Below are 26,675 nucleotides of genomic sequence, written 5' to 3' on the forward strand. Positions count from 1 at the left end.
ATGCTGCTGGGCGGAGCACTCAGATCTGGTACTCCCAGCACTGCCCGTCCTCCAGAGCCATGGTCATCGTCCCCCTCCGCTCTCTCCGGGTCGCTTCCCGCAGCCTCTCCCAGTTCGTGCTGCTGCGGGAAGTACTTCGAGACACTGAGGGGGCAGGAAGGGACAGGTGGGGGCCACCCCGTCCCCGTCCTTCCATGTCATCTTCGGAGCCTGGGTTGCAGAAGGCCTGCGCATAGCGCCGGACGCGCTGCCGGTTGAGATCCTGTCTGTCTTCCACCCTGGCGGCGGGGAAGGAAGAGTTGGAGAGGCTGACCTTGGACCAGCCCTTGTCTCCTGGCCCCGCCCAACCCTACTGCTGGTGCCCTTTTCCCTTGTCTGCAGCCCGAGTGGGCACAGGGGGTGCCAGGCCTCGGGAAGCAGCACAGAGTTGAGTCCAGCAGCTCTGGGGATGCTTTCAGGGCCCAGGAACCTAGCAGGCCCCTTTCTCCCAGCGAGGCCTGAAGCCTAGGGAGCACACAGGCCTGCACAGGGTCCCTGGGGGCAGGAGGTTGAGCAGAGGGATGCCAGCCCCTGCTGTCACTCACCGCAGGAACCAACGGTCCCCCAGCCCGAACTTGCGCCCGCAGATCCCGGAGCGAGGCCACAGGCAGCGAGGCAGCTTCTTTTCCAGCATCACTGTGGTGGCCACGACCTGCGTGTGGGGACAAAAGAGGACGAAATCAGAGGCTGGGTGCAGACCAGGAGCGGAGAGGACGCCAGGCAGAGGGAAAACAGTTGAGCAACATCTGGGAAACTCATGGTTTCTCAGAGGTGCCAACACCCCTGAGGTGGGGACGGCAGTGGCAGCTTTGTCAGCTCTCTTCTGCGGGCGAGAGTGGATGGGCCTTGAGCCCTACAGCACTTCACCCGTGACCTGACATCCGGGCCGGGCTGGTCCTGCAGCAGGTGGGGAGACCTTGCTCCAAGGAGACAGGAAGGAGGGCAGAGCAAAGAGAAAGGGTCTGCAGGGCTGCAGAATATTTTGGCCCTACAGGTGTAAAGGCCACTTAGAAACACAAACATCTTGCAGAGAAATCTCATATCAATACATTCGCATGGAAAAAAATATTTTCATCAGCAAACCCTGTTTAGCCAGCTTACGCTTTTTTTTAACTCCATTTTCTACACAACACAGTTAGGTGCCATCCAATTTGAGGGACTTCCATTTATTTTGCTGAAATTATTTTTGTTGAGATAAATTATTTTGTATTTTTAAATGATGATTTGATCCAATTCGTTCTTTTGTCCCCATCACAATTACCTGACTGAAGATAGTTTCTGCTATATAGGGAGTTTGTGTGGCATTACTTTTAACAGGTCCAATTTTTCTGGGTCAGATTTTGAAGACTTAACTATTGCCAGAAAGATGTGATACTCCAGCTTTTTTATTCAATAACAAAATTTACTGAATGCTGTAGTAGCCACTACTAAGCGTCATTTCTTGATGATTCTAGAAAAGACAGATTTGACTTTTTGAGAAAACGGTGAGGAATTCTTTTCAGCTATTCCAGTATTGCTCAGTCGTATTGCTAATCCAGTTCTGTGCACTTTGCATAATCTGTACTGTGCGCTAACCGTCCAAACCTATGTTGGGGGTCAAAATATCCGGCCTCTGAGTTTGGCCCCCCCCCCACCCCCCGTCCTTGGCAGGAAGGGAATGACTTGCACTAACCCTCCCAGCCACCAGGGGGCGCTCACCTGGGCCCTCCAGAGCTCGTCCCGCTCGTGGGCCACGCGCCAGTGAGTGTCACCCATCATAGCGATGAGGAGGTTGAGCATGAGAAGGGCGGCAATGATGGCGAAGGCAGCGTAGGTGACGCTGTACATGAAGGGCAGATCCACGGTGTAGTTGGCAGGGCCATCAATGATGGTGAGGAACAGCTCGAAGGTGCTGAACAGCGCCATGGGGTAACTGTAGAAATGGCCCAGCTCGTTAGGGTCCTCTGTCTGGAAGATGATAAAGAAGGCTGCTCCACCCCAGGGGGTGAGAGTTACATGTGAATAAACCGTAGCCAGCTCTTTGCTGCCCATTTCAGTGCTGTTTTCCCTTCCTCTCCACCACCACCATCCCAGCCCTGCCTCACTCCGCGCTTTGGGTTCTTTCATTCCCTTAGTTTCCATATGGCTCACCCTCCTGATCCCGAGAGCCACCGCCCCCTAACACTCCTGAGGGACAGCCCATCCTTAGATCCTACGGCCTCCTCTTACCTCTGCCTGCCTTCCCACCTCCCCCTCCCCCGCCCCCCACCAAGTCTATCCAGAGGTATTCTGTGCTATCTAGTTTCCTCCAGCCCAGGGCTCCCATCGGAGACGACGTACCTGAGGCAAAGCCCAGGATGACCACAGCCATCAGCCAGCAGAACCTCATCAGATCGCCAAAAATCATCTAGACGGAGGGGAGGGAAGGGAGGACAGCTGCGCATCAATCCCTTGAGCAAATGCCCCTCCCAGCCTCTAAGAGGTCTAACCCTGAGACGTCTAACAGCTCCACCCCTCTCCCATAGGGTTGGCAAACTGGCCTGCTGGCCACATCTACTTGGTCAGTTGCGGTTGGCCCTTGAACAAGAATTTTACATGTTTGAAGGATTGAAAAACATTTTAAAGGAAGAAGAGAAAAAAGAAAATCAAACAGATTATATGTGGCTCTCCGAGCCTGAGACCTCTGTTGTCTGACCCTTTACAGAAATGTTTGCAGCCCCTGCTCTAGGACCTTTCTCTAGAAAGCTCAGGAGGCAGCACAGACCTTCTGGATCATGACGGTGAAGGGGCCCAGCATCTGGAATCCTCGGGCAAAGTACATGACGTTGCACCAGCCCAGCACCAGGGCGAAGGACATGGGTACCACCTCCCCGTTGGTGTTGGTGAGCCTCATCACCATGGTTACCAGCACCATGCAGGCATAGGTGATGCTGGGGGGAGAGCAGAGGGGGGGTGATGAGAGCGAGACTGGGATGACCCTGGGGGTCCAAGAGCAAGGGGGTGATGGAAATGGTGCCCACACACTCAGGTTCAACCTCTGTAAGCTCGATACACAGGGTCACACACACATCAGAGAGGGGCCTCTGGAACTGGCGTTCTCCAGAGGTTAGGGATCCGGGGAGTAAAACTACAGCCTTGGTGAGGAAAGGGACGGGGGTGAGAGGAAGGAGGCTCACAAGAGCACGTGGAACGGTCCTCCAAGGATGGTCTGTCCAAAGAAGCGAGTGACCCCCACGCGGAAGATGTCTGGAATCTGGAGAGAGACCAGGAAGACACGAAGGCCCTTGGAGACTGAGGCTCGGGCTGGATCCCCACGGCAGACAGCCTCACCCCCGGATCCCGACCACCACACACCTCTATGAGCAGAATGATCACAGCTCCGAAGACGGACACCAGCTCCCCCACCAGTCGGAGGTGATCCTCGGGGGTCACATAGGCCTCCTGAGGGGAGAGACGTGGTCAGAGGACTCGGGGCTTCCCAGCCTGCCCCTAGGTACAAGTCAGCGTCCTTGTCTAGGGTCACAAACCAGTCTTTTTAACCTGTTAAGGTTGGCGCTCTCAAACTCTGCTCTTAGAGCATCGGTATGTTTCTGTGTGCATGTATTTTGAATTTGTGCCTGTGTATTTGAGACTTAAGCAAGGGAGAAACGTGGGTGGTAAGACGGGAACGTGATTCACGTGGAAGAAAGGGCAGAGAGCTGGATCCCGCCTGAAGCTCTGCTCCTCCTAGGGTGTCACCTGAAGTAGCTTCTGCTGTAGGACGGTATTGTCCCGGGGGTCAGTTTGGTTGTGGGTCCTGGGATTGAGGGGGCGGTAGACACAGCACGTGGTAAAGCAGACCAGGTACAGCAGGTATATGGCAGCCAGCACGCAGAAGTATGGCCACCCATATCTCTTCCACTTGAGGTTCACCAGCTCCTTCACTGGCGTCTGGTCCAGGATCTGGCGAGCCTGCAGCAGAACAAGAGGACAGCGAGCAGCTCGGAGACCCTGACTCCCCTCCCCCGCTGCTCCCTACCCTGAAGACCACACCCCCTCCTCCCCCCTCCCCGTACCGCGCACCTCCCGCTTCTTGGAGGTGACGATCAGCTCCAGCAGGGACTGCTCCTCCCCTGAGGAGTCGATCTCTGTGAGGTCGTAGAGAGTGGAGGTCAGCGGCCCGCACGTCCACTGGATGTGCTTCCGCTTCTGCATCAGGTGCTGGAACATCTAAGGTTGGGGGTGCAGGAGCAAGCAAAGGGGACGGTCACAGGGTGTGGCTGGGAAGCTTGCCCAGAGCACAGCACCCCTGAAAGGGTGCTCGCTGTTTACTCAAAGACCACAGCCTTGCGGGCGAAAGAACCCATCTTCATGCCAGGCTCCGAGTTCCTCCTCTTCCCCCGTAACTCCCTCTAGAGCTTGGAAACAAGAGGTGAGAGGATGCAGGGCTGCTGCTTGTGGGCTGGAAGGACAAGAGAACGTGGGCATTTCAGACCACTCCAGGGTGGGATCTAGACCCTGTAAGTCCCCAACAACTCAGGGGAGAGAAAGTGGGCAAGAGAGACAGGGGCTGCAGAAGAAATTCCAACTGAAGCTGAAAACGGGACCTCAGCATCAGGGATAACTGGTGACAGATCTATTTCCTCAAAGGGCCAGAAACGTAAGATGAAGGTCAGGAGAAGAACACGGGGGGACTGGGGGCGGGTCCCTCACCGTGGTGTTGCCCTCCACTCCAGCCAGCTTGAAGGGGGTGAGGCCCTGGTGATTGGGCACGAGGTCCAGGGACTGCAGGTGGTCCCGGTGCCCGTCGTAGGACAGCAGCAGGTTGTACATCTGGCAGGCAAAGGTTTTGCTGGGCTGCAGGACGAGGATGTGCAACACTGTGTTTCCTGGGGGAGGACACGGGCTGTCACATGGCCACCGGGACTAGAGTCCCTGATGCTCCCCATGACCCCCCCCCAACCCGCGCCCGGGGGGACCTGAGGGCTGTCCCGGCCCCTCCTCTGCCACCCAGCTCAGCTCCCCCTCCAGCCCGGCTCTCACCCAGGGAGTCCTGGGCCCGGATGTCAGCGCCGTGCTCAATGAGCAGCCTCACGGTCTCCTCGCTGCCCATGCAGGCCGCAAAGGACAAAGGGTGCTCCCCTGGGGGTGCAGAGGGCCCCGTGGCTTGAGGGTGCAGGCTGGGATGGGCAGTCTCTCCAGGGGACTGCCTCTCCCTCCCCACGTCTCAGCTCTGGGCCTGGGGACGCTTGTCAGCAGAACCAGAGGCGGGGACGGTGCAGGGGGCCCTGCGTCGGGGGGCTGGCTCTGACCTTCAGCCTGAGGAGGGCGGACCCCTCCCAGCTTCCCCCGGCATGGAGCCCCCGCAGCCTGCCCTCCCTTTGCTCTTGGCCCCCTCCCCACCCTCCCAGCCCTGGCCCTGGCTCTGGCTCTCACCAAAGTAGAGGAGGTTGTGGGGACTGAGGCAGAAGGCTGAGCCTACCGCCCTTGCAGAGACGCTGGCCCCGTGGGCGAGCAGGGCTTTCACCAAGTTCACGTTCTGGTTCATGATGGCCATGTGCAGTGCCGTCTGACCTGGACAAGAGAGCTCTTGTCATGGGGTGTGTCTCCAGGATCCTGCAGGGGGTCCCTCCCGAATCTCCACAGGGTCCTCTTCACCAGGGCAGCCTTTAGCGGGGAGGATGGGGTGGGGGTTCCCAGGGGACCCAGCTGCCGCCTGCCTCTTCCCACTCTAGGCCTTTCCATCTCGGGGGGTGCTCGAATGAGCTGCACTGAGGATGCTGAGGAAGAAGGGACATGAAGAGGGGGGTACAGAGGAGGGGGGCTCACGTTCCCTCTTGGTTTCCCCAAATTATCCACCACCAGGACTGCCCTGAAACAGTGAGCTGGTCGCTCCTCCCTCCGCCCTGAGCCCCTTGGCCTCTCACCTTCATACAGCTCAGAGGTAATGGGCTCGTCGACCAGCTCCGGGGCGGCCTCCATCAGCACGATGGCGGCCTCCAGGTGGTCATAGAGGGCCGCCACGTGCAGCGCCGTCTCCCCCAGGGCTCCTGACGTTGACAGAAAGAGTCACATGGCTTTGCTGGAGCAGGGGAATGGGGACTGGAGAGACTTGGGGGCCCACGGCAGAAGGTCCCGGGGCTGTACTGGCAGGAGGCTGGTGGAGGGCGAGCGCGTGCACAGGGCTGACCCGGGGGGAGAGGCGCCGTACCTTTCTGGTGGACATCGCAGGCTTCATATTTGAGCAGCTTGACGAGAGCCTGGATATCGTTCTCTTTGGCAGCTGTGAGGAGAGGAGACTCCCAGATCCTACAAGGGAGGGGAGCAGGTCCGCTTGTGGAGCCAGGTCTGTCATACCCCTCGGTGGCAACGAATTCCAAGGGTCCTCATCCAGAGAGGTGGGGCCGTCGGGGGAGGGGGGGAAGCGCCGCCTGATCTCTCTTTCTCTGACCCGTTAGTTAACCCAAAGCAACTTCTTCCCCCTTTAGCTTGCGTGGGAGAATGTCAGGAACTGCCTTCCTTTCCCCTGGGTGCTGTGACCAGGGTGTGTGTGTGATCTGTGCACCTGGCTTATAGAGGGAGGAGTTTCAGTTAAAATGCTCATTCACCTCCTGACCTATTGACCTCTGGAGGGACCCTGTTTGAGCTTCACCCAAAGCCTTGCGATTACTCTCCAAGATAAGCTTTGTTTTCATGGACTAAGGGTACAAGGAATTCCTTCCTCATATTTGCGGAGGAGGCTGACACGTAGAAGCTGGCAGATTTTCCTCCTGTTGTGTGATGCTCGCTTTTTTTTTTTTTTGCGGTACGCGGGCCTCTCACTGTTGCGGCCTCTCCCGTTGCGGAGCAAAGCCTTCGGACGCGCAGGCGCAGCGGCCATGGCTCATGGGCCCAGCCGCTCCGCGGCATGTGGGATCCTCCCGGACCGGGGCACGAACCCGCGTCCCTCGCGTCGGCAGGCGGACTCTCAGCCCTGGATGCTCGCCTCTTTAGACCTCGGCAAAGCCCTTTGATTCTGGCACTTTCCTTCCTACAACGGCATATCTGGGGGTCAATCGAGAAGCAACCGTGGGTCCTTTTTTTCCTTTTGGCCCCGATATCACATTACAGTCTCTCCCTACTTTCTATCTGCTTCTCGCTTGTTTTAGGCAAAGAATCATCTTCTTTGACTTTCCAGTCTTACACCTACAACGAACTAAAAAACCTTTTGTAATATCAAAACTTAGCCCAACTAAGACACACGGGGTCCCTTTTATTTAATTTTCTCTCCTGGCCCAGAACTACTTGGTCTTTCTACAGGAGTGAATGAAATAATGTTATTTACCCACAGATGGCCAGTTATGTGAACAGGAGCTCATACACCGAAGAACCCATAGTAGCAGGAAATCGACTCCACGAGCTGGGGGTGAGCGGGTGCTCAGGAGAGGAGGAAAGAGCACGACACGTCCACCTCCCTGAATGCTGGCCCCAGCTCCCTGCGTCAGGCCACGCAGGCAGCCACCTGCCAATTCAACATCCCTCTCCGTTCAGTCCCTGCCCTCTCATTCCTGCTGATGCACGTCCTCATTCTCTAGGCCAGGATTAGCAAAATATCCTCTTTCCCTGCACCCCTGTTTTCCTCAATCCATTCTTCGGGATGCCACCAAGATACTCTCTCTAAACGGCAGATGCAGCCACAGTTCACAGAAGTCTGATGGCTCCTTAAACACCCAGGAGAAGAATCTCAGAAACCCTCTAGAGCCTTTGTGCAACTCCTTTTCCATGCTCTCTTCCTCTCATTGGCCCTCCACCCGGCATTTCAGCCTCGCCACCCCAGGGCACACCATCCTCCCCATTCCTGTGCTGTAACTCAACTCTCCTTCCACCTGGACTCTAATCCCCCACCCCGCCCTAATCACTCTGTTCCCTGCTCGCCGTGCCTGGGAATGTGCCCAGCGTACGGCAGACACTCATTGCCACTATCTGTAGAAGGAGTGAATTGTAGCAATGCCAGAAGGTGGTTTGGCTTTACTGTCCTTCCTTATTATCTCCATCAGGCCGCCCCCTAAGCCAACCTTAGGCAAACGTATAATCTAAGTAAAAAATAGTATGCTTGGTATGCGCACACAGCTGCAAAACAAGTTTGTTACACCTTCCACCCCCCCACCCCCATCAGCACTACCATCACCACTACCTTTCCCAACAATTTGCCCAAAGCCCCCCTTTATGGATGTTGTAAAGCAAGCAGTATTCCCCAAAACACACACACACACACACACACACACAACACAGCAGGAAGTTTTCCACCCTCTCCTCTGGCCTTACTTTCATTTTAGCATTTTCACTGTGTTCTGTGATTAGCATCTGTCTCCTCCTCTACACTAGGGGCCCTTGAGGTCAGAGATCAGCCACTTTCTCATCTCTGTAAACTTTCTCTGCCCCCCTCCAATTAGCTTCTAGTTTCGTGCCCCATTTTGACTGAAGGTTAATGGCAAAGCTAGGAATAAGTCCAAGGGGGCTTCTGACCCAAGCGCAGAGTCTCCTCCCTGCTTCCTAAGACGTGAGGAAGGAGGCTAGTCAGTGGCAGCCCCAAAGATGTCCCCCTTGGTCCTGACACACCTCTGATGCCCATAAATGTCTCTCCCAAACCTCCAGTCCATACGCGTTCTGTTTCTGGCCTCTGCTGACTGCCCTACTGGCCTGGGAAGGGCAGGGAGATATTGCTCGAATGGGGCTTGCCAGATTTACCAAGTAAAAACACGAGGATGCTCGGTTAGAGCTGAATTTTAGATACACAGAAAATAAGTTTTTAATATGTCTCATGCAATATGTGGGCCACACATATACTAACAACTTATTTGTTGTTTATCTGAAATTCAAATTCAACTCTGTCTTGTATTTTATCTGGGAACCCCAATCAGGTTTATGGAGACCCGGCCTCCTTTGGGTGGCAAACTCCAGAATCCAGCAAAAACGGAGGGCAGTGGTGTCTGAATGGTTCCCAGGGAAGCAGGCAGAGGCATGATTTGCAATAGCATCACAGGGCCACAAGGGGGCAGCCGAGAAAGCCCTTGCTCGCATTCTTGGCAATAAGGCAGATCCCGCCCCACTCCAACCACCTGCCTACCCTTGTGCCCCATAAGAAAGGCACAAGAGCGGACGCATCCAAAGATTCTTGTCCCTGGGAAATTAGCTTCTTCCAAAGCAACCCAGCACAGACGTTTAGATCTGGAGCAAAATCTACACATCTTCACCAGACACCTCCCTACGGCAGGAAGAAGAGGCGATATTGCCAAAATGTCTTCTGATTTTAACGGTTAAATTATACTCCCTCCCTCCCAGGGGAGAGTTTCACTTTATTTAGTAGAATGCTTAACACTACTACCAGAATCTCTTACTTACAAACAGTGATTTAGAGCAGTGGTCCTTAACCAGCGGTGGTCCCCTGCCGCCTCCCAAGGAACTGGGCAATGTCTGGAGACATCTTTGGTTGTCATGACTGCAGGGAGGGGTGCTACTGGCATCTAGCGGGCAGAGGGCGGGGATGCTGCTAAGATTCTTACACAAGGCAAGCTCCCGTAACAGAAAATCATCTGCCCAACACGTCAAAAGTGCCAAGGTAGCGAAACCCTGACCTTGAGGTATAATTATTCATAACCTTTTTAGGAAAGTATTTTTCACATTAAATAGAGTAAGAAATTCCCTCTGTGTGTTTTCTTATAAATCATTAAATACTCAACTAAGAAACAAAAGGTGAAGCCTTTCAAGCACCCACTGATTAAGTATTTAATAAAAGACTTAATAAAAGAAATTAGAGAGCAGATCTGAAATTATAATGATATGAAAGGTGTTTCTGGAATTTAGAATGTCTTATTTTGCTTGACAGTTATAAAATTGAACGGTATGGTTCAGTAATGGACTGGTAGAAATGCTACTATAGGATTTCTGGCATAAAACCTAGCACACTTTCTATAGAGTAAATAAATCATTGATCTTCCCTCAGGGCTCCCTCTGGGCCCCAAGGATCTGCCACTCGCCTTTTCTCTCTGTCCCCTCAGTCCGTCCTCTCTGCCTCCATTCTTGTGGATATGTACACGTCTGTGTGTGCACTCACATGTGGACCTGCACACGTGGGTGCCGTAGGCACGAATGAAGTTTTGTATTTGGTTGCTGGGAAACAAGGCAGGATCAAGAGTGTCTAGAGAAGAATTCAAATCTGCATTTTCGAGCTAGAAAGTCCTTAGAAACCTAGTCTAATCTGTTCATGTAATCGATGGAGAAAGAAGCCTGAAGTCCCGAGGTGATTTGTCCAAACAAGTCAGAGGCAGCGCTGGGACTCCCGATGGCCATTTCTCTGTCCCTATTCTCTGTGTTAATCAGGATCCGAAGAGGGGTCAGAGCAGGTACGGGGGGCACAGGAGCCACATGTGTGGGTCCCACTGGTTTCTCCACCAGCCCCTCCTGGAGAAGCGTGCCAGCTGGGCAGGGGAGGGTCACACCATCTAGAAGCCCTGACTCTGGTTCCCTGGGTGGATCCAGCTCTGATGGGCGGAAGCTCACAACCCCTCTAACTCCTGCCGTCACTGGGACTTGCCTTTTGACTTTCCTTATGTCTTTTTTTTTTTTGCGGTACGCGAGCCTCTCACCGTTGTGGCCTCTCCTGCTGCGGAGCACAGGCTCCGGACGCGCAGGCTCAGCGGCCATGGCTCACGGGCCCAGCCGCTCCGCGGCATGTGGGATCCTCCCGGACCGGGGCACGAACCCGCGTCCCCTGCATCGGCAGGTGGACTCTCAACCACTGCGCCACCAGGGAAGCCCCCTTATGTCCTTTTTAATCACAACAGTGCCATGGGTTAAATGTGCTTTTTAGCTTCCAAAGCAGCATCTCACTTACTATCCCGTTTGCTCTTTACAGCCCCGTGACACAGGCTGAATCATTCTCTCATTTTTACGCAAAGGAAACCGAGGCAGCCATGCCAAATCCTTGCCAGAAGATCAAACAGAGTTTAAGGCAGAACGCTTGGCCGGCAACCTAGCCTCAGGCTCTCACCACTCAATTATGTGGTTCTTCTAGTTTTATGGCTCTTCCCAATTCTGCTGGCGGTGCGGGTGAGTTGGGGGAGCAGCTGGTGCAGTGACCACAGGTGAAGCAAAGAGCAGCCCTGAGTGGGGAGGAGGCGTGCCCTGGCCACTTGGGGCGACCTCCCTCCAGCTCAGGTTCTGGGCGACGGGATGACGAAGCCGAAGCTCGGGAAAGTGGCTAATTCCAGATTTGGCCGCCTTTCTAGTTGCCAAAACCGCATCCTGCATGTGGTAGGTGCACGCTCCCTGCTGAGGCAGAGAGTCCTAACATGCTGCAGCGTCCCAGCACTTACTTCTGACAGACACGCCAGTTCACAGATAATACAGGGATCTATCTAAACAGAAAAGAACCCCCAGCGTTCCCTGCCTTTTGCCAACTAGTGGGAGGGTGACCATGCCAGCGAGGGGGTCGGGGGAGGGTCAGGTTAGGTAGACAGACCCTGGAAGCTGCTCAGCACACCCCACACCAACCAAAATCAGAGCCTGCACTGTCCTCCTCAAGGGTCCCATGATGCTTGTTCACAGCCTTCTTAGAACACTCGCTAAGCTCAATGTTAACCCAAGTCGATACCTACTGGTGCGTTTTGCCCATGAGAACGTGAGCTTCTTGAGGGCAGAGAATGTGTCATGTTCATTTCTGCAAACCTAGCTGGGAGTTTTACACTCCATGTCTAGTACATTGCGTCTCAGGAGATACGACGATGCAAAGCTGAGAGAGATGATGCAGAGGGAATGAGAGAAAGTGACGGTTCCACCTGGATCCCAACGATGTCCATTTAAGCAGAGGGAGCGGCGACGAAGACCCAAGAGTCTACCAGAGAAAGAGGGATGCTGGGTTCCCCATATTCCTGGAGAGACCTGAATGGCTCCCTTCTCGCTGGACCATGCTCCACCCCCAACCCCACCCAGAGCCCCCCTCTGCTCACTCTGGGTCTGCCTCATTCCCAGGGGGTGGGGGGATGGTAACAGGCCCTTCTCACCTGGCCGCGCTGTCCTCACTCACATGGGCAGCTCACGTGTGTCTAGCTGCCCACAAATCTTCCCTTAGGCTGGCTGATGGTACAGCCTTCGACACTCCCCTTCCTGGCACTTTCAGGTCCTTCTGGGCAGTATCCACCCAGAGGGGAATCAATATACCAGGATCCTGGTGTCCGGGAAGGGGGGGGGGGGTCAAAAAACTGTGGAATCAGACGGGAGATCAGGAAAGGGGGAGAATCCCTCCCAGTGGTGACATCAGGCCTTCCTAGCCCAGGCCTGCCAGAGGAAAGCCCACCAGAAGTCCCTAAGGAACAGGGGCAGAAAAGACAAGGAAAGCAGCCGCGGGCTCCGCCCGGGTCCTTCACTCTGTCTTTGCCCCACATAGGCACACAGGGAGCCTCTGCCACCACTTCCAAGCCCCCAGGCCTTTGTGGGCTCCCGCCGGGCTCCCCCAGGCCCCGAGGTCCCGAGAGTGGGAAAGGGATGAATGGAACCGGTGATGGCCCGGTCTCCGACAACAATACCATTCTGTTGCCTCAAGATGTCATCCGCCAAACATGTGCTCAGCCCCCACTCTCCCAGGCCTGGGGGGAGAGAGGCGGGCAGCTGGTGTGAGAGCTGGGAAGCCAAAACTCAAAAAAGGGGCACATCTCCAACCCTGAATCCTTGAGCAAAAGAAAGAAAACCGCAGGGCCTCCAGATAGCCCCCAGCCTCCCCATCAGGCTCAGGCAGACCCCTGCACTTGGAGGTGGAGAAAGACTCCCAGACACAAACACTTTGGACCTTCCCCTTTAAATAGACATAATATCTGTCTTCTCAGGAGCCCAGGGAAGTCCCAAGAGGAGGACTTCCTTCTAGCCTGCCAGCCCCCGGGTGGGGAGAGCACAGAGACTCTGCAGAAGAAACCACACACTGGCACGGCCTCAAGCTTTCTCGCTGCCCCTCCTCTCCAGTTCCCAACTCTAGGCTGCCATGGAGTGGGGAGGACCGTCAGATGAGTTTAGGGCAGTTTCCAGGGGCTGGAAGTGACAAGTGAGATTTCCTTCGGGCTCCAACTCTAGAGCCTCTCAAATTCCTCAACCTGCATTTGACAGTGAGCTCTGAGCACATCTGGAATTTGGCCCGTTACCCATGCCCCTCTCCCCCAGCAGAGGGTAATAAATTTCAGGGCTGGGTCCCAGCTTTGCTGTCTCCATACCAACCCCCCTCTACCTGCCCCAAGAGTCTGACCCAGAGAAGGGCCTGGGTCAACGGCTGACGCACTAAATGCAGAGGAATGATGATTAGCAAATTCTGTCTTCTTTTGTGGTTACTAGTACCTGCAGTTCCCTCTCTGCTCCATTCATTCATTCATTCATTCATTCATTCCCACATGTGTACATATACGTGCTATGTGTTTCTGTCCGAGAGACTGTTCTAGGGGCAGGGGGTAGAGAGATACAGCACCTCCAGGCTGCAGGTCTATGATGCCATAATCCTTCCCAGGCCCAGCAAGGTGCCTGGCCTTCCGGGAAGTACTCACGAGAGGCTTCCCTAATTGATTGGATCGTAAACACCTGTGTCAACACCTAGCAAACACCTGTGTCACCCCTGCCAGCCCCCTCCCCTTCCACCTGGCGTCCTGGGGAGCTAGCCCCACAGGCCAAGACCCCTGAGACCAAATGCTCCCAAGGAGTCAGGCCTGGAGGAAGTCTGCCCAGACAGAGGTGCCAAAAAGGGCTTGGGGCCGGGGGTGGGGGGGGGGAAAGAGGGATGGGGGGAGAAGAGGGATGGGGGGAGGGGCAAGTCTGGGGGTGTAGGAGGATCCCTTTGAGGCTTACCTCTTCTGCTGGAGCAGGTTCTGCTCGTCTCGCCTCTGAGCCCATGACTCCTGTCTCTGGAACCACCTACGGAACTTTCTCCACAGGCAGAGAATGTGCCCCTTCTCCCTGGGCAGCGGCAACCCCATGGAGTGTAGGGCCGGCTCCTTCGGGGGCCTGGGGCCAAGGCCAGAGCCCGCCTGGACTCAGCCCTGGGGCCACATCAGCAGCCCCTAGGGCCGGCCCGCCTTCTCCCCTAGAGGTCCCGTCTAGGGCCTCCCAGGTGCACCAGCCGGATACAGAGGCCTCCGAGTTACAGAGCTGGGTCTCCCGCCACTGGGGCTTCTCCGGCAGGAGCTCCTCCTGGGAGTAGCAGAAGCCCTGCAGACACTCCCTCACTCCTCCCAAATTACCTGAGATTTAAAGAGACAGGCCACCAGGTCTGCCTGCTGTGAGGGGCCTGGCTAAACTCCCTCTCCACCTGGGTCACTCCCACTGCCCCCAGCCAGTGCAGGGAGGGGAGGCCTGCTGAGAGAACGGAGGGGCCTCCTTGGACTTTGGGACACCCGGTGACCTTTTATAGATAGGCCTGGACAGGTCAGTCTAGCCTGAGAGACTTGAGTCAGTGAGGGAGGATGAGGGAATCAGGCAGGGCACTGGGTTTGAGGGGCCCGCGGTCCCCAGTGAACACACCTTCCTCACAGGGTCTTTGGGCCTCCCGTCCTGGAGACGTAGCTTTGCTTAATCTCTCGCCTGGCCCAGCATAGGGACATAAATACTGAAAACTCTCACTCCCCTCACCAACTTGTCCTGTAAAGGGCCAGACAGTGAATATTCTAGGTCTTGCAAGCTGCATACAGGCATACGGAATCTGACACACATTCCTCTTTGTTTTTATAGCCCTTAAAGGACGTAAAATCCATTCTGAGCTCACGAATTAGGGCAAAAAAATGACGCTGTGGGCAGGATGTGGCCTCCTGGACAGAGTTCGCGGACCCCTACTCCGGAATTCTAGAGACTGTCCCCAACACAACATATAAGGAGTGGGCTGCCTACTAACATACAGGACACTCGATTCAATTTGAATTTCAGATAAACAACAAAGAACTTTTTAGTATAAATACGCCCCAAATATTGCAAATGTTTTCTCTGGCAACCTGCAGTGGAGACAGCGTTTATTCACCCAGCACTGCCTGCCGGACCCTTAACTAAGTCTTCCCACGTCAACTCACATCGAACCTGTGAGGCAGGTATTATTATCAGCATTTTTCCAATGGAAGAAAAACAATGAAGCTCGCGGTGGTAAAGGTCATAGAGCCGTCACCCAACGTCATAGAGCCAATTGGAGCAAAGGCCAGGTTCAGCCCCTCCCCTGATGCCTAAACCCCCATCTTTCTGCCCTACCGCATTCCCTCATTCCAACTGGCAAAGAGCGTTCCGGAACGAAGGGACCTGCACAGTCATACTGAAGAGTGATGACAGGATGCACAGCCCATCCTGGTCCCACAGCACAGGACTCTGATGAGAGCAAGCTGGGAGGCCTAAGAAGATCCCTCTTCCCCCTGGAAAGGAACGGAGGCCCTGGCTTCTGCCCAGCCCACGCGCGAGCCAGGGACCCGATGGCCTGGGCCTGGAGAGTGACAGGTATGTGTGGGTCACTCGCAGGCTTCAGAGCGTGTTTTTTCCTACCCGTCTCTGATTCAGAGAGCTGGAGGGTACAGCAAGGAGTGTGCGCGCGCGTGTGTGTGGTCTGTGCCTGTGTGTGCGCCCGTGCACTGTGTGGACGGGGGAAGGGAAGCTTAGGTGCAGGGGTGGGGTGTCTCTGTGGGCGGGGGGAGGAGGGCCACCCTCAAATCTGAAGAGACAGCAGCACTTCTGTTCCTGCTGTTGGGCCCAAGCCCAGGCCACGGAGCCTGAGCAAACAGTGCCATAGATTAGCTGCTTTCCGCACCCACCCAGGGGTCAGTGGGTTCAGGCTGGGTGGGGGGAAGACGCTGGAACCCAAACCTTGAACCCAGGACCTTTGTGCCCATTAAGCTGGCGTGTGTCTGCCTGCCGACCCACCCACCTTCTCTGTCCTGCTGGGCTCCAGGCAAAGACCCCCATTCAGGATAAGGCCCCGAGGTATTCCTCATGGCAGGGAGGGGACCTCCAGGAGGACCCGGCGGCCACTGCCAGCTTTCCTTTCCTCTCTCACCTCTCTCCACCTTTGCAGGGTCACCAGGGCAGATGGGAAATCGAAAACAGACTCAAAATGGGTGTGGAGGGCTGCAGCCCAGCCCCGACTGGGAGCATCGGAACTGCCGGATGCTGAGTTCTCCCTTGGGGGCATGGTTCCTCCACCTGGGCACAGCTGATCTAGCTTGTTTGTTTTTAATATCTATCTGTTTGCTTGTTTATTTGGCTGTGCCAGGTCTTACTTGCGGCACGCGGGATCTAGTTCCCCGACCAGGGATCGAACCCGGGCCCCCTGCATTGGGAGCGTGGAGTCTTACCCACTGGACCACCGGGGAAGTCTCCAGACTGATACTTTGGAACAAGTAATTCTGTAGCATGGGGCGGTCCTGCACATCGCAGGATGTTTAGCCGCCGCTCACCAGGTGACGGCAGCACCCCTGCCCCTCCGCTCAGCTGTGACCATCAAAAGTGGCTTTAGGCATTGCCTGAGGTCCCCCAGGGAGCAAAGTACTCTCCCTTGAGAACAACGGATTTAGGGCCCAAAAGTGTTTACATATAATTTTTTTCTGATTTTGTCCCTCTGGGTTTGTTCCACGTCTTTCTGTGTTTCCCTCTGGTTTTCCTCTCACTGCTTCTGTCTCTCTGCAATTGTATCTGTTCCCTTGGTGTCTGTGATGGAGTGTGGGGTGTGTGTGCATGTGTGTGTGCTATGGGGTGTGTGTGTCTGTGGCCATGACTCAGTGCTCTCTCTGTGGAACCCTGGGTTTCTTTGTCTTGACCTCCACCCCTGTGTTTGTTTCCCTGTCCGGCTTACTGTGTCCCCCCATCCCTGCTCCCTGCGTCCTCTTGCGGGGTCTCTCCTTAGCTGGGTTGTCAAGTGCAGCGCCGGCTGGGCAGGCCAAGAGGCTGCAAGGATGGAGCCAGGCTGGGGCAATGAGGTTAAAGCCACCTCTCACTCAGCCTGGAGTTTGGTCCAGTCACTGGGTTCACAAGCCCTTGTGTGCCAGCTCAGAAAGCCTGCACGGCAGCAGATGACAGGTCGGCGGGTGAACACACACACACACACACACACACACACACACACGCACGCACGTCACAAGCTCCGCCCAGGGGCTCAGCCAGGATGGTGTTCTGCTTCCGTGTCTAAATTCCCGGGAGCCAGGTAAGCCGGGCTCTAGAGCTGGATTTCTGGCCGCCTGGATGGTAGTTTGTGCTAAAAACCCTCCAAGGTCCTTTTCAACTCAAACATCCTGATTCTGAAGAAACATGAGTCACGTGGGGTTGCACGTGTACACACAGTCACCTGGGCCTGCACAGGTCTGGAGGTCTGAATTGTGGCAGAGGCCTCGTGCACTTTTCCCCGCTACGTGACCTTCGTCCCCGATCCCCTCTTTTCATTCCAATTGCTAACTGTAGCTCCATCCCTTTGCCCCCCTTTCTTACAACCTCTCCATCCTCATCCTTGAGCCGCTCGCACCATGGGGGACGTTGTGTAGCAGCTGCTGACTCTCCGCTTTCTTGAAGAGAGCTGGGGAAGGCCTTGCAGCTACTCCTGCCTCCCCAGATACGTACGTGCACGTTACCTGACACATGTTTCCGCGGGGCATGTTTTATGTCAACTGAATCAATATGTCACAGCAATGTTTTAGAAGGGTTGGTTGTGTTTGCATGTGTCTGTTTCCTAGCATCCTTGTAATTGTCTGTAGATTTTAAAATTCACAGGCATTGGCCCTCCTAGACCTCTACCCCGTTGCACAAGGTGCCAAAAGGGCACAGATGGCCATATCGATGTGAGCATCCCCCGCTCCCCCCGGTCTATTTCTCTCCACCGCCGGTCAGTTCTCCCCCTCCCTCCCCACCTCTGCAGAAAGACTGATCAGCCTTGAGAGCTCTCGCTTGGTTTCCAACCTCCTCCCACCCCTCAATGATTATGAACATCTTGTTTCCTAAATCAGCCATCCAGGAGGTGACAGGGAAGGGGGTGGGTGCTGGTTTGGGGAGAAGCAGGTACTGGCTCCCCTGGTTTGTGAGAGGCTTGACGTTTTAGAGGGAGCCCCGCGGAGCTCTGACCCGACCCTAACTCTCTCTCCAGGTCTCTGCAGGCTGGGGTCAGGACTCGTAGTCCCAGCGTAGCCCCTCTGGAGACACGGCAGGGCGCAGAAGGGTGTCCAGAGCCTTCCCAGGACAGAGCCTCTGGTCCTGCTGGCCAGGCTTCCTAGAGCCTTTTTCCTCCCTCTCTTCCTGGTCAGACCCCAAGGCCTCTCCCTTCCACAGCCAGACCCCTCTGCTCTGCCGTCTCCCTCGATGGGCGTTTACCCACCTTACCTGATCAGAGGCACTCTGCTTGCAGACGCGGAAGTCACCCAGGAATGCAGTTGCTGAAGCGTGCACAGCTCCCAAAGGAATTTCCAAATGTGCCCAAGGGAGCCTGGCTTCTGGAAGAGGCATAGAGGGAGCAACTGATGCGTAATCAGAACAGCTGCGTTCCAGCTCCATCTTCGCCAGAAATCACGGTGGGACCTCGGCCCCATCACCTTTTAGTGTCCTGATCTGCAAAAATAAGGACGCTTAAGTTTTAAGATTTCCTGTTCCTTTCAACACTCTCTGCTCCCCCAGGCGGCCCCCCTCAGCTTCCACATGCAGAGAGGATGGAGGTCCGAAGGGACCCCGTATCAGAAAGGGCTCTTATCCCTCAGGTGAGATCTGTCTGACTCTGAATCACAGGGGCAGATGCTCCACCCAGCAGAGAGGAGAGAGGGGAGGGAGGGAGAACACGGGCACACATGGCTTCTAATCATCCTCTAGCCTTAGACGTGGCAGGTCCTGAGCGGGGAGAGGGTGAAGCTCCCCCGCTATGGGGACCCCCAGGGCTCCGGACAGCCAGCCAGAGCTGGGGACCAGGCAAGTGTGGCTGGCTCTCCCCTCGACTCCACTCCGCTCTGGGCAATGTCCCTGGACACTGGGCTTGGGGCGTGTGGGGAGGGGGTCTTGAGGCCACTAAGCCTCAGGGAAACACCCACGGTTTGGTGTTCAAGAGACAGGATCTAGCCATTATCTCGAATCGGATCACTGCTATTAAAAATCCAAGCCCATGGGAGATTGGCACTGACATATACACAGTACTATACACGAAATAGATAACTAATAAGGACCTACTGTATAGCACAGGGAAGTCCACTCAACACTCTGTAATGACCTATATGGGAAAAGAATCTAAACAAGAGTGGATATATGTATATGTATAACTGACTCACTTTGCTGTACAGCAGAAACTAACACAACAGTGTAAATCAGCTCTACTCCAACAAAAATTCAAAAACAAGACAAAACAACAACAACTAAAAACCCCAAGCCCAAAGGAAAACCCCTTTCCAAAAGCAGGTGTGCAAACCACAGCCTTTCTAGCAGCCCTGCAGTGGCAGGTTTTATTGGCAATCTCCCCCCAGTTTGTCCCCACCTGTACTTTTTAGTCTCTTTCTCTCCCCCCGCAAACAATCTCAGTGAAACAGCAAACGGGGTGATGATAAGAATACTCAGATTCTATTTATTTAGCCCAGGCGCTCACCCAAACACTCCACCACGTCTGTCATAAAAACCAAGCGAAGTGCCAGACCTGTTATACAAGCAGTGGCAGTAGCTGAAGGTGGGGAGGGACAGTGGGAGCAGGAGGCAGGCGCGCTGGGTCTGAGCGTCGGGGAGCGGGGTCAGAGCGGCCCAGGGGTGGGGGGTGCGCTGGGGGCCACCGCCTGAAGACCCCCCCCAAGAGGCAGACCTGGCCTGAGGGGAGCTCTCTGCCTTCTCCTCAGCCCTCGACGGGGAGGCAGCCGGCAGAGGGGGTGGGTCTCCCTTTGGACTGCGGGGCAGTGCCAGGCTGGGGCTCGAGGGGCTGGGCAGATTCTAAGGCAGATACCTGAGGGGGACGGCGTTGGTGGGAGGCTGAGACGAGGGGCGAGAGGCCAGACCAGGGGGCCGTGAGGTGGCGTCCGGGCTGGGAACAACGGAGGGACAGAAGCCAAACGCTACGTTCTCCAGATAGCTGGCTCCTGATCAGTTCCGGCCCCATGTAGGCAGGTCCCCGGTCAGCCACCGCAACGGCAAGCACAAGGAAACAGAGAAAGCGACCTTAGCCATTCTGCAGCTTCTCTCACCCCCCTGCTCCACTGCCTAGGCTTCCGGGACCCAGTGCCCTCCCGGGTGTAAGACCCCCGTGCACCTGGGGTGTGGCCGCGGGCTCTGCTTCTGCACAGGTGCGCTGGGACCTGCATGGGGGCCCTGGCGGGGTATGCAGTGAGCTCCTGATAAGATTGGCTCACAGGCCAGGAGGGATCAGTCCAGCATCCACAGGCTCTGCCCTAGGGGCAGTTCTCAGGCCACTGGCTCCCTTCCCTGACCCCTCCCCCTTCTCCAGGACATGCTGACTCCCAACTCCAAGACCTGACTTTGATGTGTACCCAAGCTACAGGGAAGTCCAGAAACCGGTATGCGGTTGGGGCTAGGCCTAAAATCTCTGTGCACTGACCAGAGTGCAGGAAACCTCAGAACCCTCGGCTGTCCGCTGGAGTGTACGTTGGAGGTGCCGGTGTGTGATTCTGCGGCCAAGGCTGTGCCCATCATCGAAGGTGGCAGATGGATGGACTAAAATGTTTACTGTCAGAGGTACATGAGTGCCTGTAATATCGAGCTAAGACGTCCCTGCAGTTCTTCTTGCTGCAGACTTGGTGCAGAGGGTAGCCCTCTACCCACCAGGTCTAGATTTTCCATCTGTCCATACAGATGGGCAAGGGAACCATCATGGGGCTAGGTCTCTCCAGGAGCCCAGAAGCCATGGGTTGGTGTCCTGCTCTGCCGTGGTGAGCTCTGCGACCTCAATCACAGAATCTCTCTGAGAATCAGCCTGCTTGCCTGTAACATGCAGATAATAATCCCGCTGCAGGATTTATTCTGTAGGGCTCTTGTTAGGATTAAAGAAGATAAAGAACATTAAACATTCTCTATACCGAACAGCGTCTTATGAATGACTGAGAGTCATTTGCTTTGCCATCTTTGCTTGGGCGGGAGTGTTTGAAATTGAACACATCCAGGAAGTAACTTTCAGATGTCAGAGCCGTCTTGTCTCTGGGCCCTGAATCTCGTGGTACCTGATACCTCTGGATTCAAACTCTGCTAATTACTAGCTGAGCGATCTTGCACAGTTAAGGTCCCCCGCTCTGAGCCTCAGTTTCCCATCTACGAAATGAGCAGTCGTACACACCTGACCTTCGGCAAGGAACTCACCCTCTCTGGGCTTTAGTAACTGTCTGTAGCTAACGTGCGGGCCTGTTACGGGACTCAGATGAGGCAGGTGCGGCAGGCGCCTGGCCCGTGGCAAACGCACAGTAATAGCCTCTATGCTGCACCACATTAACGCTGTCCCTTGACCTGGCTGTCTTCCGCCTCTTACTTGCAGAGCCTCAGAGGAAGAAGCCAAATCACACCGTGTTCTTCTCTCTCCCCGTCTGAGAACCTGGCACAGAGCACACGGTGAACTGTGTTTTATAGAGAGCGATCTGTACCGAGGAAATTGCAAGCTACTGGTCTGGCCAAAAAGTTCGTTTGGGTTCTTCCATAACACCTTACAGGACACCCAAACGAACTCTTTGGCCAACCCAATATTTGGTGGGTGCCTGTCCTTTCCTAGGCCCCAAAGGCTAAGGGAGGGGCCCAGAGGTGACAGAGGAACAAGGGAAGGTGGCAGGGGATTACGTGTACGGGGGTGGTGTACATCAATCCCCAGCCACACACAGAGAGAATGGCTTCTGCCCCTGAAAGGGGAATGGGCCTGCGGAAGGCGGGCAGGGACCAGCAGTTGGGATGGAGGGAGGGTGCGGCCTGCGTGCAGCAGAGGCCCCGTGCCTGCAGTCACTCTCTCCATCCCAGCTGCTGGTCCTGAGCCCCCACTCCTGGCTGGCCTGGGACTCCGGGGTGGGGTGGGGCGTGATCACTGACGGAAGCCCGAAGCCATGGGGCCTGAGAGCCGTCCCCTTCTTGCCTACCAGGTTACTCGCAGAGGGAGAGAGGAGATGAGAAGTGGAGGCTTCCGGAAAAAGGAGGAAGAATTGGCAGATGTTTCCTCTAGACCTGTGAGGCTGGGGCGGGCTGGGGCCTGAGGACCCCTGGGAGGAGAGACTAGCCAGCCATGTGGGGTAACATGCTCTGACCCAGGGGCAGGAGACAGTCTCCAAGGCCTGGGTCAGAGGTCAGTGACCTTCATGGAGCCAGAATCTGATCTATCTGTCTGTCTCCCTTACCTTCTTATCTCTGGATCTGAAGGCCTGGCCCGGAGAGAGATGAGTGGCGAAGGCCTGAAAGGGGAAAAGTAGGAGAAGGCAAAGGTATTGCAGTGACACGTCTTTCCGTCACTGAAATGCTGGCAGCTCGCGTGCTTTCCTGTGTGTGCTGCTGTTTCATGATCACAGTCACAGCAGGTAGCCAAGTCAGAAGTCATCAGCTAATCCCGTCGCAGAGCAGGAACCGGACACTGGGTTTTGACCTGTATCCATCACCCCCGAAGGGCCCTGGCTGTCCAGTGGGTCTGCTCCTGGGGATGAAGAAGTGGGCAGAGGGCAGCAGAGTGGCCCTCACGTTAGCCCAGCACCCAAGGCAGCCCCTGGCCAATGAATTCGGAGGTGGTGGCAGCGGGGAGGGTGGCAGCGATGGTGTCTGCGGGAAACTGTGCCAGCCCCCCTCAGTCGACCCCACAGCTTTATCGGGAAGGAGTCCGGCAAGCAACCCGCCGGAGGAAGCAAAGCAAACCACTGGCACCTGTGCTCACACGGCGGACCCCTCCCACAGACGCCTGCTACCGCACAGGTGAGTGGGGACCCCCTGGTCGCAGCCTGGCCTGGCACAGTCCCCGCTCTGGCCCCGTGGCCGTAACTGCCACCTCCTCAATGCCACGACCGACAAAGAAGCAATGCAGGCGATGGGAAACAGGTGTGTCCAGTCCCACCCAGGTGGCTCCCGCCTGGCTGCCCTCCCAGGGCGGAGAGAGGGGCCCTTTGATCCAACCTCCCTGTCGGTGTGACACCACTCTGTGTGTCAGAGTAGTTTCTCTCCTGGCATATTTCTCATTTTTTCCTCATTAGCCTTAAGAAACAGGTGGGCCCAACCCAGAGAAGTCAGTGATCCTGGCTCCTACGTCAAAGTCAGGGCACTTTCTCTGTTTTCATCGAGTGATCTCGGCTGCTGGAGGGGCCTTGCCAGCCCCCATGTGCCGCCCCGTCTGTGCTCTCGGGGCCCACAGAGGCTCCCGGCCTCCACTTAGCCTCTCTCCCTCCCTCAGCTGCAGCGCCCCAGACCTCAGCTGGCCTTTCTCCAGCCAGCACCGGGGGAGGGGGGTTGGGGGGGGTTGGGGGGTGGGGGTGGGGGGACGACACTGGCCCTGCCCTTCCTTCCCTTGGCTGCAGGCAGAGCTCTTCTCCAGAGGCTGTACCACCACTGTCACCAGAACTCAGAACCTTGTCCGTCAAACACTTTGCAAGTAGCTGGGAGGTGACCCATTTTTAAAGTCCAGAGATACCTGTAAGAACACAACCTCTCATCAGCTCCTTGCCTCTGGCTGGTGAGGTGCATGGGAACCAGAATGTTCTGCTTCTCTATTCTGAAGAAACCAGGGAAGGGGGAGACAGGGGAGAATGGTAAGCGTTGGGGATACCTGAAGACTTCCAGGCGCAGGAACCGCAGTATTTCTGTTACTCTGTTTGCGTGTCCCAGTCTCTGCAGCCCCATCCAATGAGCGTGGCAGCCACCCTGTAGTCACTGGGACAAAAACATCTATCAGCTTAACACTTCAGCGCCCAGTTCACTTACCGCATCTGTCGTGCCGCACAGCGATGCCTGGGTGTCTTTCTTTCATTTCTCACTTGGGCTCCTGTGGGCAGATGTAGAATCTTGTAGGTTGCCTTGAGTGCATCTTTCGGCGGGTACCACGTGCCGGCCGGTTTCGTGAGCTCTGCTGCTGGGATCCTTCCCTCTTTTTTTCCTTCTTCATAATATTCCACAAGCTCTCCTTTCCCCCTATTCGCTTTCTCTTTTTCTCTGTCTCTTGCACACACGGAAGTATATATAAGCTGAGAACATTTCTCAACGATTACTGATGTTTGCATTGTTTTTTATCCTTTGCAATGTGTTTCCACCCCTATTATGTCTGTAATTATTACAACCCTACACAAAGGCTGGTAATTTTTTTTAACCACCTTTGACAAAGGGAAAACAATCTGAACTATGTCCAGTAGGAGAATTAGAATAAAAACAGGTCAATCATTCATAGATTCGGTTAATGAATATTTATTACCCACTGCATTGTACCAGGAATCACGCCAAGCACTGGGAACACAAAGATGAATAAGATGGGCATTACATTCTCCTTTGTGGAGCTTACAGTCTGTTAAGGAAAACAGACATTTAAACAAGTAAGTACAATAAAGTGCAGGGTGTATAAGAAGAAGAAATTATGGGTGGCCTGGAAACAGAAGAGGCAGACTCCAACCTAGCCTATGGGTCAGGGCCCCCCACCCCCCAAAACACACACAAACACGATATACGATTGTTAAGCTGAGACTAACAGGATGAATAGAAGTTACAAAGATGGAAGGGAGGATGGTGCAGAGAGGTAGAAAGGTCCAGAAACTGTGAAGGCCAAAAGGAAGGAAAATAGAGGAGGAATGAAAAATTCATCTTGGTGAAACAGAAGGCCAGGAGAGGTTGCCGGATGTCAGCTCATGGAAGGGCTTCCAGTCGATCACAGGTTGAGGCAGGAGTTGCATCTTACAAAGATCAATGTGGCTCTAGTGTGACTGATAGATTGGAGAAAACCAAGACTGCATGCAGACAGCACAGAGAGGAACCCACTCCTGGACTTAAGGTGGGACATGATGGGTGCTCGTTCTGGAAGAACAGCGATAGGGTCTGGAGAGGTAGAGACAAATGAAACAGTCTTCAAAGCATATTAAATGAAAAAAGCAAGAAGTGTTTTTCTAATACATTGTACTATATTATATGTGTTTTTAGAGGAATATATACATAGGTATGCTCAGATATGCATAGAGTATTTTTAGAAGAATAGATAACAAACTTTTGTTTGTGAGAGTCCCTGGCGAGGGTACATGAGGGGCTGGAACAGAGGTAGGAATGCTTTTTTCTCTGTGTATCTTGTGTGCTCTTTGAATTTTGTACCATGTGGTGTATCATCCGCTCAAAAGTTATTCTTTTTCAAGGGAGATGTTTTATAGAATCTATGAGACTTGAGATTAACTGCATATGAGGGTTGAGACAGGTGTGTTGAGGACAGCTAAGATTTGAGCTCAGGCAATCTTGCCTACTTGTTTGGTTGGAAACACTGGTGGAGGAGTGGGTTTGGTGAGGAAGAAAAGCTGCTCAGTTTGGGACATGCTGAGTTCCAGGTGTCTGTAGACTATCCAGGTAGAGTTGTCTAATAGATCGGCATCCAAGCTGTTCATGCCTGGAGCTCAGGAGACAGATCTAAAGTGAAGGTATGAAGTCAGGAATCATGAACGTGTGTGTGTCAATACCATCTACGGAGGCAGCTGGAACTTCCCAGGTGGTGAGGAAAACAGAGAGCCTTGTGGACCAAAAATATTTAAGGGCTGGATAGGAGAGAAGCAGGCAAAGTAGGAGGCGTACGTGGCACTAGGCATGTGCTGGGAAGGGGTGAGTGGTCCACTAACATCTGAACGCTACAGAGTTTGCGCAGGACTCGGATTGCTCAGTGGGGTTAGCTACAGGTAGATTACCTTGACGAGATCGCTAGCCGGAGAGGCAAGGTCAGATCACAATGCGGTGAGGACTCAGTGTGAGGTCAGCAGACAATAGACTCTTCTCTTAAGAAGTTTGGCCCCGAAGAGGGAGTAAAAAGATAGGGCAGGACCTGAAACGAGAAACGGGAGTTGAGGGAGGGCGATTACAATGTCTTTGCAGGTGGGAAAGAGCAGAGCATGGTTATTTGCTGACTAGCATCGCTAGGGGAGCGAGAGAGAGGCTGAAGACACGAGAATGAGAGGAGTTACAGGACACAGTGACAGACAGAGCTGCCTGAAGAGCAGAAAGAAAACTGCGTCTGGAGCACAGATGGGAGTTTAGCTTTATACAGGAGAAGGAGAATTTCCACTGTGAAAGAAGATCAGAGGAGTCATGCTGAGCACGCTTAGAAACCATACAACCTGTGTGTGTGCGTATGTGTGTGTGTGTATGTGTGTGCGCGTATGTGTGTGCATATGTATGTGTGCGTCTGTGTGTGCGTCTGTGTGTGCGTGTGTATGTGTGCGCGTGTATGTGAGTGTGCGCGTGTGTGTGTGCGTGTGTTGAGTGTGTGCGTGCATGCGTGTGTGTGCCTGTGTGTGTGTGATCCCTCACCGTTCTGCACTCATTTGTGCCTTGCATGAGTGTCTGGATGAACCTGTCTGTGGTGTTGCAAATCCCACTTACCTTTTTGCTGTTCCAGACCGCAGTCCTCTTAAGAGTTGTTACGGCATTGTGGTCAGGGTGATGACAGGGCTGGGACAAGAAGGGCTGGAGGCCAAAGCGAGGCTGTAATGGATACCCTGGACACCTAGTTTCCAATTTCCTTCCTGGAACGCGTTGGCCCAGGCTCTATTATTGCTGTC

At 54.7% G+C, this 26,675-nt stretch overlaps 1 protein-coding gene across 1 annotated transcript; it reads right to left on the reverse strand.

Annotated features, from left to right (window-relative positions):
- Positions 1-5: 5 nt before the first annotated feature.
- On the reverse strand, positions 6-13,985 carry TRPV6 (transient receptor potential cation channel subfamily V member 6). The gene is made up of 15 exons (XM_060021031.2): positions 13,858-13,985; positions 6,209-6,306; positions 5,925-6,047; positions 5,434-5,571; positions 5,041-5,139; positions 4,711-4,886; positions 4,081-4,227; positions 3,757-3,969; positions 3,373-3,459; positions 3,195-3,271; positions 2,783-2,948; positions 2,359-2,425; positions 1,738-2,006; positions 585-691; positions 6-278 (listed from the first exon to the last, which is right to left on the reverse strand). Exons 1-15 carry the CDS (start codon positions 13,983-13,985, stop codon positions 20-22), a joined length of 2,154 nt encoding a protein of 717 aa, XP_059877014.1. The 3' UTR covers positions 6-19.
- Positions 13,986-26,675: the final 12,690 nt, after the last annotated feature.

Source organism: Delphinus delphis, chromosome 9 (assembly GCF_949987515.2).
Source record: "Delphinus delphis chromosome 9, mDelDel1.2, whole genome shotgun sequence".
Lineage (NCBI taxonomy): Eukaryota > Metazoa > Chordata > Mammalia > Artiodactyla > Delphinidae > Delphinus > Delphinus delphis.